Genomic DNA, 15,442 nt, shown 5'->3' with positions numbered 1-15,442 from the left:
CAAAAGAATAAAATAATGGTTCCAGAAATCGATTAGTTTTCTACATTTTGGACCCAATACCAGCCTAACCAGACTCAAGCATTTAGGAAATGTATCAGACACCTCTGATGAGCCCACCCAGGACGAAAGCCTGGATTAAAGAGTCTTCCTCAATACACATCTCTTACAGTACCACTGGAGTCTGCAGTACGGATAGACAGGAAAGGCCTTGCCTTGGTGGGGTGGTGCTGGCACTCCTCTAGCCGTGCCCTGAGACTACTGAGGTTTGTGGCTGGGGGAAGACCCCATCCCAGGACAGAGAGCTAGGATGGAAGGCTGGGTCATTGGCCTCCCAGCTGGGCCACCTGCTCCAATGGTCTGGACATGCCCTGTGGGGCTTGGGTCTGGAGGAAATCCTCCCTTCACCTGTCGGCCTCGCATACACTTCCTGCTGTTGTCTAAGTTGCCTCCTGGAGACTGAGCAGCACAGGTTGTGAAAAAGGTCAGCAGTGACCTTGAGGAGGGAAGATGACAAAGTCTGACCTCTGACCTGCCTTACAGCCCCTGCAATGGAGTCTGGCTTTGCCACTCACTAGCTATATGACTTTAGGAGAGGACCTTCATGTGGCTAAGCCTCAGTTTCCCTGCATTAGAAATGGTTGTGATGAAATTTAGCTGGCAGGATCGAATGTGACAGTGTGTGTGAAGCAGCCACGTGCCGCCAGGTGTCAGAAACTATACCAAGTGCAGAAAACTTCAGGAAGTGGATTCCAGATAAAGAATGATTTTTTTAAATACGTAGGTAGCTGTGAGGCTTACCAGCAGGCTCACTGGCTTTTTCTGAGTATTTTCCAGAGAAATCTTCAAAACCTTCGTATGAGGATTTCTGTTCTTTGTGCCATGAATCCATCCAGCCAATAAGCTTCCATTAAATGCCAGCTCTGCTGGGCTCCCTCCATACCCAGTGGAGTAAGGCCTTAAGTCCCTCATCAGGGAGCTCAGTCTGGTGGAATGTTCAGTATATCCATGCACTGGGGGATGCAGGGCCAAAGGGCAGAGGGAACTGAAGGGAAATAGTACCAAAGTCTACCCGGAGGAGTTTAACGTCAGTCTTTAGAAAGCGTGGAACTGGGATGTGAGTCATCCATCCATTCAGTCTTGCAATATTCGTTTGTGAAAACAAAACAAATGCCCACAGCACCCTGCCTTGGGCCAGGCATGGTGCAGCAGAGCCGCCAGGGCTGTGCCACCACTCTGGCCTTGCCACTTAGGTGTGCACTGGGGACTTCCAGTTGCCCACATCCTGCAGCTTTCTCCAAAGCCGTGGAAGCTTGCTCTGCCCTACAGGAGCAGGTCGGTTGTGCTGGGACTTTGCTGGCTTCTGAAGCTGCCCTCAATAGTGACTGCTAGGAATTGGCATATAAATACCCTAACCCCCTCTCCTAGCCTCATTTTGCTCGTTTGTAGAATGGGTCCAAGGGAATGAAGGTCTTTGCCTGATGGGGTTACTGTGAATTTAAAAAAAAAATGATAGCATAGGCATCCTTTGTTTTTTTGTCTGCTTTGCTGTTGTTGTTATTGTTTGAGACAGAGTCTCTCACTCTGTTGCCCTGGTTGAGTGATATGGAATCGTAGCTCGAAGCAAACTCAAACTCCTGGGCTCAAGCAATACTCCTGCCTCAGCCTCCTGAGTAGCTGGGACTATAAGCACCCATCACAATGCCTAATTAGTAGAGACAAGGTCTCACAGTTACTCAGGCTGGTCTTGAACTCCTGAGCTCAAGCAATCCACACGCCTGTCTCCCAAAGTGCTAGGATTACAGGCATAAGCTACTGTGCCTAGCTTTTTCATTTGCTTTGAACTTTCCTCAGAAAGTGAGGCTGATGAGACAGGTATTAAGTGCCTAGCACAGAGCCTGGGTAATGCCCATTCATTGTGCTGTCTTACCCTAGGTCCTATATGTGGGCAATGTGTTAAGAACACAGCCTCTGGAGCCACAATGCCAAACTGAAAATATGGCCTCTACCACTTAGTAATTATTTGACCTTGGACTTGGACAAGTTATTTAACTTCTTTTTGCCTCAGTTTTCTCATCAATAAAATGGGTTTCTATTAGTCATTACCTAATAGAGTTATTGTGAGGGATGACAATACAAATGAAGTTCTTAGGAGTACTTTGCACATAGAAATCATCTTTTGAAAGGTTGTTAAATAAATCAGTGCAGGTTGGGAAGGGGCTCTGGGGGTAAATACAGAGTGGACAGATGGTGAGTGGCTCTTGAGAAATAGCAGTGACACTCTGAGCCTAGGGAAATCCTGGGACAGTTTGATGCAGGGCTAGCTTCCTCAGCTAATGCTAGGGACCACGCTCCCAGCCTTGAGACCTCTGAAAAGGAAGAAATAAGCAAAGGTGTGTAGCCTGATGAACAGGTACTGGTACCACTTATTAAGCCCTCACAAAACACCAGGCATTGTCTTACAAAATTCCACAGCAACTCACAGGGGTAGATTACATCCTTCCCATCTTGAAGATGAAGAAACTGAGGTTCAGAGAGGTTAAGTCCTATGTCCCAAGTCACATAGCTGATAGGGGCAGAATTGGGATTCAAACTAAGGCCTGTGTCTCCTTGTGCCTCCTGCTCTGCTTAACATCTTTCAATAAAGAAATAAGACAGGAGGGCTGAGAGCAGAGCACGAAGGTTCTACCTTGTCACCATCTCTCACGGATCCCTCCACTTGAGAATAGATTTCTTAAAGGTGTTCTGAGAGCCGGGCGTAAATACCTGCGTGAAGCCTACAGGGTCTCCTGAGTTGTGAATCAGCCAGGCTGAGGCTGCTGGTCACTGGCCTGAGCGATGGTGATTTGCAGAAGCACAGAGCTGATGTACAGCCTGTCAGAGCCTTAACTCTTCCCCCAGAGACTGTGTGGCACTCCTTGGCTACCTGGAGTGTGTTTCTAGCCCCGTGTACCTCAAGAGAAAAACAGCCCCGATCAGGGATAGAAGGGGCCTTAAGGGGCTACAGGAAAGCCGGAGAGAATTATGGCCTTGTGGACAAGAAAATTGGAAAGGGCCCTGAAGCAAAACAAGGAATTTGGGGAGGGTGCGACCTAGTTAATCAAGTGTGTGCCATTCCTGTGAAATGTAACTTCTAACCGGTGACACCTGACCTTCAGTCCATGAATGATCCCCCCATAAAACAGAAATAAGGATCTCCATTACAGAACAAAGCACACCGTACCTGCCACCAACATGACGAGACTGGCAGACTATCACTAGTGAAGTAAGTTAATAATTATTGATACAGAGTAAAGAAAATTGGATCTATGTGACAACTGTGGCAATCCATAGCTGATGAAACCAGGACGGTGTGGCTGCAGGCCTGAGGGGAACCATGGGGATTCTGACAGATGCGTGTCGGAGGAATTGGGATGAAAGTGCTCACATCGTATGGCCTTTGTGTGCCGTCTCCTCTCACTCCTGAGGGGGACCCTTTTCCACTGTCCTGGAAAAGCCTATGTTTATCTCCGCTTTCCTTTAATGAAAACCGTACTTCCATTTCTGCTATGCTGGTCTCAGCTGCCTCGTTTCCACTCCCCCACTGTCTTGCTCTCCCTTTGACTCAGTCCAACTTGCTAGTTCTGCCTGGCGAACCGTACCAGGTCCGCTGCACAGCTCAGAGGTGGATTCTGTGAGAGGTGAGAAGCCACCTCTAACCGGTCCCCTTCTTTCTCCCAGGCTTTCTACAGCTCAGAGCGCTGAAGGTGAGGGAAGCCTTCCTAAAGAACCTGAGCTGGGTCAGGTGAGGCGAGAAAAATGGTCTGGGCAAAGGAAGTGGTTAGTGCAAAGGTGCTATAGCCCCAGTGAGCTTGGTGCATCCTGGAACTTGACTTGAGTGCAGTCTTACAGGGGAGGCTGAGAGCAGGCCGGAAGCCAGACCTTTGACCCTGTAGGCCACCAACAACAGGGGGTGGGGAGTCCAGTGTGGAGCTATTACCCCAGCGTTTATAGAAGCTTAGATACCTAAGATCTCATCTCAGAATCTTGGGAGTTACTATTTGAGGATCAGAGAGTCTAGGAATTTCAGATTCTTGAAATTTGGACTCAGAATTATAAACTTTTAAGTTCTCAGTCATGAGATTTTAGGATCATCAAGTTTCTGAGTTTGGTGGCACTCTAAACTCCCCGAATCTTACACAAAAGGGGAAATCAGCACCAAAACTCAAGGTGTTTTCTGATTTAACTGCCAAGGGTAACTGGACTTTCCTGAGTGCCCACTCGTAGGGGTAGGAGGGTCTGGGCTGAGCCCTCCTGAAATCCCCTTTACAAAGTGGGACCCCACATGGCTTGTTCTCACCTTAGAGTACCTCTGCTGGTGAATGCTGTACGCAGCACTTCCCAAGGCTTTGGTTCTTGGTATGCTCCCAACCAAAAGCCCATGGGGAGAGCCCTACTCAGGAATCCTGGAGTGTCCACTCCTGCCTGGAAGCGGCTAATATCACTCACTGTCATTTTTAGTAAGTTCTGTGATTCCTGCTACAAACCATTAGAGTAGCAGGAGTAACTGGTGACTATTAAGTGATTTCACAGTATTTGGGCTCTTGCCCTGTCTTATTTTGGGGTGTAAGGAGGTAGCCCTTTGCCCAGATCATTTAGCCAGCGAGGAAGACTGATCTCTGTTAATCCACTGCTCTCATCTCCAGCTGCTGAATTACTCAAGGTGGCAAAGAGAGAGCACCGAGCTCTGGCCCTGGGGGAAGAGCTGCCGTTACCCCAAGACCTGTGACTCCCTGAAAGGCTGGGAGGTGGAGCAGAAAAGACCCACGTCTGCAGAATCAGGCAGCCCTGAACTTGAATCTGCTTCTTCCTTACCAGCCGTGTCATTGGGATATGTTCTTGGAAGAGCCTGATCCTTTGTTTTTCCCTTTGTCATTTGAAGATAATAATGGTTGTGGAACCAGATTGCCTGGGTTTGCAGTTCATCTCCACCACCTTCTAGCTCTGTGACGCTCAGCAAATTCTTTAACCTCTCTGGGCTGTGATTTCCTAATCTACAGAACCAGGATAATAATATACGACTACCTACCTTGAGTAGTACTAGGATTGTGTAGAGTATTGAGTGAGTAATATATGAAGTGGGTTGAGAACAGCCTCTGGCACTCGGTAAATATTAAATAAATAAGCATTAACTATAAATATTATTGTTTGCAGTGTGGTGGTGAGGTGAAGCGAGAATCTTAAATAGTGCTTGGCACTTAATCTGTGCATAATATATCATTGTGGAATGAATGAATAAAAGATGGGACGGATTGATGTAAAGTGCTGAGCGCAGCACCCATTATGTGGTAAGCGCTGCAGCCTTTCTGCTCTGGGCATTAGACCAGTGCTGGGCTGACTCAGACCGTTGTGAGCTGATGGTGCACAGCCTTTCCCAGCTCTGCACTCTCTTCCCAACTCAGAGTCAGAGGCTTTAGGTGAGTAGACTAAAATCACCAATGGTGGAAGCATTGATGCCACAGACACTGGCAAATGGTAGAACTTGTGGGGAGAAGGGAAATGTCTCCTTTGCCCCCAGAAGGTTCACTGAGAGAGCAACTCACAGTAAAAAAAGATGAGTAAGAGAAAGAGATTTATTCACAGTTTGCATGGGGGGAATCGCAGAGTGTTTACCCAATGTCTCAATGGGGTCCGATGGATATACCCTCATTTTAGAGGGAAGGAGAAGATGAGGAATAGAGGTAATTCTGTTTAGGGGCAACAAAAGGTTCCTAGGGAGGATGAATAGATATTTGGGAGAATGGATGGATGAAGGGGCTGTTATTTACAAGATCGACTTGTAAATAATTCTTTCTGGAAATTAAATTAACCCGAGATATAGGGATTATCTTTAAAATGGGTTAGGTCAAGTCTAGTTGAATTTGTGATCTTCCCTGATCTTCTTTCCCACAATATATTAAGGTACCTGAGAGAGGAAGGAAAGGCAATTATTCTTTTGATGGGTCTGTCTGGTTTTATGCAGATAGTAGGAAAGCCTTTCCCCACATCTATTGAGATGATCTCCTAGGGCCTTTAATTCAAAATATTCTTTATCCCAAGGAGTCATACTACTTATTCTAGGGTGAAATTCCATGAGTTCTTCAAAATCAAGGGAGTTTTTGTTTTGTTTGACTTTAATTTGAGAGAGAGGAGAGGCAAATGAGAATGCCATACGTTCCTGATTGGCCAGGGAAATGTTTCTCCATCATCTGCCACAGTCATCTTCAGAAACCAGTTTCTACCATTATGTTGCAGGATACAGGATCTTTGGGAAAATAGACCATTCTGTAGCAGATAAGAGGCATTTATGGCTTTTGAGTCCCTGGTTTTGGAGACTCCAGTAAGTTTGGAGTGTGTATTTCTTATGGGTTTTGGTGGCCATGAATGCCCTGCTGCCAATCAAAGAGTATGGGTAGGGCCTACTAGGTGGTAACTCTGGGACTTTCTATAACTTGACGAGACCAAATTAATAGTTGCACCTTCACAGGAAGATTATGACACTGGGTGCCTGGACCCCATAGCCATATTTTATGTGTCATGTCTGGAGCTCCTACATGGAGCCTTTCCCCAAATCCCTATCATAAATGACAAAATCAGGCCTTCCGAGTAGAAGAACTAGGTAAGGCCAGTCCAAATATCCTTCGGTATCAATATACTTTGAAGAAGTGCAGCTATTAAAGGAGCCAGACAGAAGTGCAGCTGTTAAGTGTAGCAGACAACAGAATGAACCATGAGGAAAACATTTGTAAACTGCCCAGGGTTTGAAAGCTTGTCTGGAGTGATGCTTGAGAGCAGAATGAGCACTCAGACCCTGCCCTGGAGCTCTCTCAGACCCCAGCAGTCCAAGCCCCGCCATCTCAGTCCAGAGCCTGCTTGGAGGTGGGGTGAGCCACATCTATCTTTATTTATGCTTTGGCTCCCCACATGATGCGGATTCAGAAGGAAGCTTGGTCTGACAACCATCGCATCCTATGAATAATCTCTCTTTTGAAGTGCTTTGGTGTAGCATTTGTGTTTCAATGACCCTAAATGGCTTCAGAGGAAAGCCAGTTAATCTTCTGATCTGAGGACGATCAGCTACTTTTCACTCTGGAAGGAATAAACTGAAATGTGCTGGGCTTTTTAATCTTTAAATTAGCACCAGTGGAAACTAGCAATTATTAGCACTCCTCAGTGGGGAGTGGATTACTGGGGATGGGTGGGGTGTTCACACTCCCAGGTATGAGCTCTGATCCAGGCTGGGCTTTGAGGGACAGGCGGGGGCTAGAGAGGAAGGGTGTACTCAGAGGGGGATAAAAGGCAGTGGCTTATGCAGAGGGTGGCTGGGAAACTGCAGGGTGGCTGGGAAACTGCAGTCCAAGCATCAGACCCAAAGGTGACCATGAAGACAAATAAAAACCATCTGGGAAGTGAAGGGTCTGCATCTGAGGGCAGCAAGGGGGAGCCATGGGGTTGGAAGAATGAAGAGCAAAAACTACCTGGACAGGTAGTGAGTGAGCCCTTTTCAGACCAAGCCTGGGTCCTGCTGTCAAGATCTGGAACCACCCATGGTCCAGAGCAAGTTCATTTTCACCCTGTTACAGAGCCAATCTTTTTTTATTTCAGTTATAACCAAGCTTGGCCTCCCATCAGAATTTCAGGGAGAGCTTGTGTGAAAGTCAGATTCCCTGGTTCCTTTCTAGATCTTCTGAACCAAACTCTGGGTGGGGTGGTGTCTGGGAAACTGTTTTTAACAAGCTGATTCCTATTTTAGGGATATAGTATATAGCATGAAGATGAAGAGTATGGACTCTGGGGACAGTTGGATTTAATTCCTGCCTCCTACCTGGGTCGTGTTGAGCCTTAATACCTCATTGTTGAAATAGAATAATAATAGTAGCTATGTCCTAGGGTTGTTGAAAGGATTAAATGAGATGTATTTCAATATATTCAGAGTGCTTATAATCATGCCTAGTACAGCATATTTACTGTTATTTTGTCTATTATGTATTAGCCAGTTAATGCAGAGATTAGGGGTAGTGGGAAGTAGAGTCAGTATTTTGAATTGAAGTCGTTTAAACATATACATATGCATCGTGCACATAGGGCAGAGGTTGAAAATTTAAATGGTTTTGAGAACCAGGCAAGAGTAAAGCAACTCAAGGGGCCCATAGTACCTTGAAGAATGTGTGACTATCTTGCTTTGGTTCTCCCCAAAACCAAGATGATCTCAGGATTTGGGGGCCAAGTCATTTATCTGGAAGATGACCCCAGTAGAAAACAGTGGTGAGGGAAGGGGATGTGAGATAGAGACCAGAAGAAAGGCAATACTGTGAGCATCAACACAAAAGACACTGCTGTGGGGACAGGGACACAGCACTCGTGGCAGCCACCGGGAGACTTATAGTCCCTGCCTCTGGGTTGCCACACCCGAGGGGTAAGAAAGCTGGGCTGTAGTCTTTCCCTGTGTCTGCTGTAATGAAGGGCCACCAGCTGTTTTCCTCAACAACAGAACTTCCCTCACAGTTGTGGAGGCTGGTGGGAGCAGGGCTGTGAGAGGACACCGGCCCACACCCCTTCCTAGCCTCTGCTGCTTTGCGGGCCGCCCTTGGCATTGCCTGGCTTGGAGATGCCTCACTCCAATCTCTGTCTTCATCTTCGCATGACTTTCTGCCTCTGAGTATATCCATGTCCAAATTTCCCTGTTATGAAAGGAAACCAGTCCTATTGGATTAGGGGCCCACCCCACTTCATTATGACCCCATCTTAACTTATTTCATCTGCAGAGACCCTAGTTCCAAATAAGGTCACATTCTGAGCTACTGGGGTTAGGACTTCCACACAGGAATTTGGGGAGACATAATTCAACATATACATGAGGTGTTCGTCCCCTACTGCTACCCCTCAATGATTGGTGACTACCTCTGTAGATAACTCCACACTTTCTGCTTCCTCCCCCTCTCTGCTATCATTTGGACGTTTGTCCCCGCCAAATCTCATAGTGAAATTTGATTCCCATTGTTGGGGTCTGGGTCACGGGGGTGGCCACTCAGGAGTTGGTTAATGTCCTCCCTGGCAGTGGTGTGTTTTCACTCTTATTAGTTCTCCTGAGAGCTGCTTGTTAAAAAGAGCCTGGCATCTCCCCTGATCCTCACTTCCTCTCTTGCCATGTGCTCTCTGCACTCTGGCTGCCCTTCACCTTCCCTCATAGTGGGAACAGCCTGAGGCCATCAGCAGAAGCGGCTGCTGGGAGGATGCTTCTTGTACAGCATACAGAATTATGAGCCAAACACCTCTTTGCATTATAAATTACCCAGCCTCAGGTATTCCTTTATAGCAACACTAAATGGGCTGAGATACTTCTTTTTCTGTCTGTCCCATCACAAGCCTTCTAACCATCTAATTGCTTAGACTATGTCTTAGTTCAGGCTTCTATAACAAAGTATTATAGGCTGAGTGGCTTATAAACAATGGAAATTTATCTCAGAGTTCCAGAGGGTAGGAGGCTGTGATCAGGGCACCAGCGTGGTCAAGTTCTGGTGACAGCCCTCCTCTTCCAGGTTGGATTCTGCAGACTTCTTGCTGCAGTCTCCCGAGGTATAAAGAAGGCAGAAGCTGTCTGTGGTCCCTTCTATGAGAGCACTCATCCCCTTTGTTAGGCCTGCTATAGTTTGAGTATGTCCACTCCAAAATTCGAGTGTTGCCAATGTGATAGTATTGAGAGGTGAGTCCTTGAAGAGGTGAGGAGGCCATGAGGACTCCATCCTTGTTTATGGGGTTAGGCTCTTTAAAAAGAGTCTTCATGAAGCTTTACATGAGTTTGACCTTCTTCTTTCTGCTATGTGAGGAGGCAGCAAGGAGAGGCCCTCACTGGACACTGAATGCCAGAACCTTGATCTTGGACTTCCCAGGCGTTGAAACTAGGAGGATGTAAATTTCTGTTCTTTATAAACTACCCAGTCAGATATTCTGTTATAGCCGCACAAAGTGGACTGAGGGCTACACCCTCGTGACTGAATTATCTACCAAAGGCACCACGTCCTAGTACCGTAATACCAGGATTCAGGATTTCACGTATGAACTGGGAGGAAGCACAAACATTCAGTACATTGCCAACTGTCCTGTTCACAGCAGTAGCCACAGCAACAAGATCAGTGCCTGCTACATAGTAAGCTCAGTGTTTGTTGAATGAATAAATGAGTGGCCTGTCCCTCCACCCCTATTCCCCCAACACCTAGAGCAGATGTGGGAGATGATCCTCTGATTCAGCGTGGGAGGAAGAGATAAAGGTCTGGACTTGGTTCTGCATAGCAAGGCTGGAAATGCCTATGGTTTTTCAAAGAGCAAAGCTCCACTGGCACCAACTTCCTGATCCTTAGTTTCCTTTACACGTGAGATCAGGATGTCCCATTAATAGCCATGGGCCAGCTCCTTCCTCCCCAGCCTGTGTTCTGTGGAGCTAACCACTTATTGTTAGACCAATGGAGGTACATAGATGGAGAGGGGAGAAAGGCTCTGTCCGGCCAGGCTGGTGAATCCCTCGTGTTTCCTTGGCATCTGAAGCAGTGAGAGCTGCAAGCAGCCTGTATTTTGCTGGCTCTGAGAGGAGATTTCAGGTGGGGATGTGGAGCGTGGCCTGTGATCTCCCAGGAGGCGAGGGGTGTTTCATCAGCACGCTTTCTGGAGTGTTGGTTTACAGAGGTCCTTCAGATGTCAGCAGCGCAGAGATTTGTGGGCAGCAAGAGAGGGCTGGAACAGCAACACAAGCAGGGTCACACCTGGCCCCATGCAGGGAGCAAATTGTATTTCTCTGTCAACACTGGCCATCGACAGCTTTGCATTGACACAATTTGACAAAGTCACAGCAAGCAGACTCCCTACCTGCTCTTTTCCCAACACATTAAAACAAACACAAAACATAGCTTTCCTTTTCCATCCATAATTACCTACTCCTTCTCTGACTTACCAGGATACCTTGTTATGTATAGATTTTTTAAAAAATTAAAACTAGCTTATACAAGAGAGAAAAAAAAAGATAATGCATGGTGGGCACTGTGGCTCATGCCTATAATCCTAGCACTCTGGGAAGCTGAGGCAGGTGGATTGCCTAAGCTCAGGAGTTTGAGACCAGCCTGAGCAAGAGCAAGACCCTGTCTCTACAACCAGCTGGAGGCCACGGCAGTGTTTGTAGTCTCAGCTACTTGAGAGACTGAGGCAAGAGGATCCCTTGAGCCCAAGAGTTTGAGGTTGCTTTGAGCTATGATACCACAGCGCTCTACCAAGGGCAACAAAGTAAAATTCTGTCTCAAAAAAAAAAAAAAAGAAAGAAAGAAAAGAAAAAGAAAAAAAGATAATGCAGCTATTACACTAGAACTTGAAAACCAAATCTTTAGCAATAGTAGAGACCCTGTGATTAGTCATTGTATTTGTCTCTGAGCTTCCTGGCAACTTTAGCAAGAAGGCAAATATGATGGCTTATGTGCGTGCATTTAGGTATAAGAAAAAACACAAATTCTTTAGCTATAAGCTAAAGAACTTTAGCTAAGTTCTAAGTGGTATTATACATGTGTATGTTTACAACATTTAACAGGCTATATATTACAACAGGCAATATCTTGGAGAACAGTGTTCCCAAAAATGCAGAAGTACTTTTTTATTCTTTCTTGCTTTGAGAATTAATAAAGCTTGAAGGAAAACATGAAAACCTTACAATCTCTGTAAGTTGACCATCCAAGGGACTGTAACAAACTGGTCAGCATATGGAGGTGGTCAACATAAGGAACTAGACCTACTGTACTAATACTGTCCATGTCTGGTGTGTGAAAATTCAGTCATCTTAAGGAGGTGGTCAATGTAGGTCAATTATGGAGGTTCTACTGTAGATAAAGATACTTTGCACAGACTGCACTGGTATCATCCAGAGTATTTCAAGACTTTTTCTTTCTTCTTGTTTTTAGATAGGAGTTTTGTTTGAGGCTAAAAAGAATTCCCTCTTCTAATTAATAACATGAGTTTGAGCTGCAGTTGACTAGGAACAGAATTTTTCCTGATCCCCTAGAAACCTTTATTCTAGTTCAATGTCAACAGAGCTCAGAGCTACGAAGGGCCAAGTAGCTCCTATATGAAGCAAAGCCGTCCATCTCTTGCTGCCCCCTCTGAGCTGGCTCTTCTGCATCCTACTTCATTTCCTGTGCATCAGGACTTCCCGGTCTTATTTAACCCCAGCACCAGACCAGGTCAACAGACCCGGGTTATCCTTTGTGTATAAAAAGCCATTCCAGAAGTTAGTGGCATAAAATACCAACCATTCATTGGCTCTGAATCCTACAATAAAGGCTGGGGTTGCTGGGCAGCTTGTCTCTGATGGTGTCAGCTGGGCTTTCCCAGGCATTTGTGATCAGCTGGTGGCTTATCTGGGGCCTCACTGGGGTGGCCTAAATGACTAGGGACTCTGGGGCCTCTCAAGGAGGCTAGCAAGGGCTGCCTTACTTAGGGGGGCAAGTGAACAAACACAGACCTCGGATAGACTAGGCCTAGGGGTTGTGCAGTGTCTCTCCTGCTGCATTCTGCTGTGTCCTGGGTCCAGTCCCAGATTCAGCATGTTAGGCAGCCACACGGGATATGAATTTAGCGAGGTGGGATTCATGGGGGACTATTATATAGTAACTACTCATGGCCTGCTCCCATCAAAACCATAGCCACCCCCGTCAGTCTGGCCTAAAGGGGAGGAAGGGATGGGGACAGAAATGCACCCTGGGGGGAGTGGAAGCGGTTATATAACAGGTCATTGGCACTAGCCTACTTCTCACTCCAAGTTCTGTGCACTCACCACTTAACTGCCTCTATCAAAAGCCCAACTATAAGGCTTTGCGAGCTCTATTGAAAATTTTCAAAAAGGATATATGAGAAATGGACCTTTGAAGTGATGAAGCAGTAAATGTTTTAAGAAGCCTCCTGGCACTGGTGCTTGAGGGTCTTGTAAGCATGGGGTATACTGAGTTATGCAGCTGTGTGGCCAGTGTACTGACATTTGTGAGACAGTAGCCTCCCCGGTCAGCTGCAACAGTCAGAGATCATGAGGTCATTTTCTGTGGACTACAGTGAGATCTACAGTGTGTCATCCGTAGCCCAAAAGTCTGCTGAATTGTCTCTATACTGGAAGGAGAGCACCTGACAGCCCCCACTGGCCTTAGCTTAGGACAAAAGTGACACTGTTGAAAAGGATGACTTCGATGACAATAAAGGCCATATGCTCGTCACTTTTGCAGAAGCTGGAAAGCTGGAAGGACTAGATAACAAAAGGCAAATCATGTAAATCTTCAGAGAGGTCAAATGAAATAAGATTAAATGTAAGATGATTTGTTTTGACTCAGGTGTGCATGTGTACATGTGTGCACACACAAGCACATGTGTCTACATATATACTCACATACAGGATGAAGGAGGCCTCACTTAGTAGCATCATGTAAAAACAGGTACATTTTCAGTAAGCTTAATTTGAGTCAAAATCAATGTGGTTGTAGATTATATTAATAGGAGCATAGGCTTTAGATTAAGGGAGGTGATTAGTTCCCCGTATTCTTTATAGCCTATTTTACTTCAGAAGTATTATATGGGCACCAGGCAAGTGTGACCAGAGAGGGGGGTATGTTCTCAAGATAAAGCTGAGGTGCCTGCCCACCAGCTGAGGATGGGGCTTTGACACCAGGAAGGTACAGCTGGACCAGATGGGAGGCAGAGCCTCACAGACAGGGCCAAGACCAAGTGGATCCATAATTCTGGATGCACAATTTAAAAGAAAAGTACTATATCAACTTCTGGGTACATAATTTAAGAGAGGTAAACATTAACTTATTTAGAGGGAATTTCAACATGATTAAAGAATTGGAACTCATGAAATTTGAGGAACATAAGGAAGAACTGAAGGAATTGCACCTAGAGAAGTCCTCAGCAAGGACTGAAGGATGGTCTTCCACTCTAGCAGCCTGTTTTGTGGAAGAGGGACTTGATCTGTCTTCTGTGGCTTCAAAACAGGTCCCAGGGAACTAATGAAGGGAAGTTTGAGGGACCCTGGCATTTGGAGGTCAGAAGGAAGAACATCTAATAGTTGAAGTGGCCCTAAAAGGAATGGACTGCACAGAATAGTCGGGGGGATTCACACCTTGAGAGAGGTAATTGGTTCGAAATGAACTTTAAAATCCCATCCAAGCAATCAGGAGGGCTGTCATGGGCTCTTGCCTTAGCTGCTATGGAAGACATAATCAACATGGCTTCTGTGCTCCCCCTGCTGAGAGGGAAGCAGCCCTACTGAGGCCCATTTCTGTTGCCTCAGGCCCCATTTGCAGTTGAAGGAGCAGAAACATCAAATGCTCAGCCTGGCTCAGCAACTAAAGGCAGCAAAGTAATGTCAGCAGGGGCAGCCTCCTGGCCACCCCTTCCTGGAAAGATGGAGACCCCAGTGGAGAGTGGGCCCGGGCTGGGTCTTGGCTGATGAGGCTCTCCCTGGGGTGGTGGGAGCACTGATGGAGAGCACTGGGAAGGGGACAGCCCAGCTCATGAGGACAGAACATGGCTCTTCAAGTCTTGAGACACCTGAACTGTGCCACTTGCAGGCTATGGGATGTTAGAGAAATGGATGAGCTCTTCTGAGCCACCATCTTCCCACTGTGCTGTGCGTGTGGCTGGGGCTCAGTCAATAGTGTTTTCCCCTCGATTGTTCCCTTCACAGCTGAGCTGCGCTGGTCATTGTGGGGAACCCCGAGGAAGACCAGGGAGGGGACTGGGCCCTCTAGCCTCTCTGGGGGTCAGTGAATATTGATTGCCCCCTGTGCCTCCGACCCCCACCTTGCTAAGAATGTGTTTTTCCCCCACCAGAGGAACTGAAGGAGAAGCTGACGGCATATGTGGACAAGGTGAACGGCCAGAAGCCAGGCTTCATCAAGGTCGTGCGCCACAGCAAGCAGGAGGGCCTCATCCGTGCCAGGGTCAGCGGCTGGCGGGCGGCCACGGCCCCTGTGGTAGCACTCTTCGATGCCCATGTGGAGTTCAATGTAGGCTGGTAAGGCCCCCTGGGGAGGGGAGAGGTGTCCCAGTGGGGTCAGGGGGTTCCACACCAATGGGAGCAAAGCATGCTGGGATCTCAGTCACAGGCTGGAGGGAGAGGAGAGAATTTTGGAAACCAGTGAGATGGGGGTATGTATGTGACATAAGCAACAGGGTTGGCACTTCACGGGGGTGGTCAGAGACAACAGGTGAGCCCACAGTGCCTAAAGGGTATGGTGACAACAGGTGTGGCTTTGGCTAGCGTGGGCACCAGGCAAGTGTGACCAGAGAGGGGGGTATGTTCTCAAGATAAAGCAGAGGTGCCTGCCCACCAGCTGAGGATGGGTCTCTGACACCAGAAAGGCACAGCTGGACCAGACAGGAGGCAGAAGCCCTCCTCACAGAC

General features: G+C 47.1%; 1 protein-coding gene across 1 annotated transcript in view; it reads left to right on the top strand.

The window, feature by feature from the left end:
* Positions 1 to 15,442, top strand: part of GALNT18 (polypeptide N-acetylgalactosaminyltransferase 18) — a 326,911-nt gene that overhangs the window by 221,828 nt on the left and 89,641 nt on the right. Inside the window, exon 4 of the mRNA XM_003781103.3 lies at positions 14,869 to 15,052. Coding sequence (XP_003781151.1) covers positions 14,869 to 15,052 — 184 coding nt within the window. The remainder of the gene's footprint in view (positions 1 to 14,868; positions 15,053 to 15,442) is intronic.

Source organism: Otolemur garnettii, unplaced genomic scaffold, assembly GCF_000181295.1.
Source record: "Otolemur garnettii isolate 467f Iridium unplaced genomic scaffold, OtoGar3 scaffold00001, whole genome shotgun sequence".
NCBI classification, from domain to species: Eukaryota; Metazoa; Chordata; class Mammalia; order Primates; family Galagidae; genus Otolemur; species Otolemur garnettii.
This window is presented reverse-complemented; position numbering and strand designations above follow the sequence as displayed.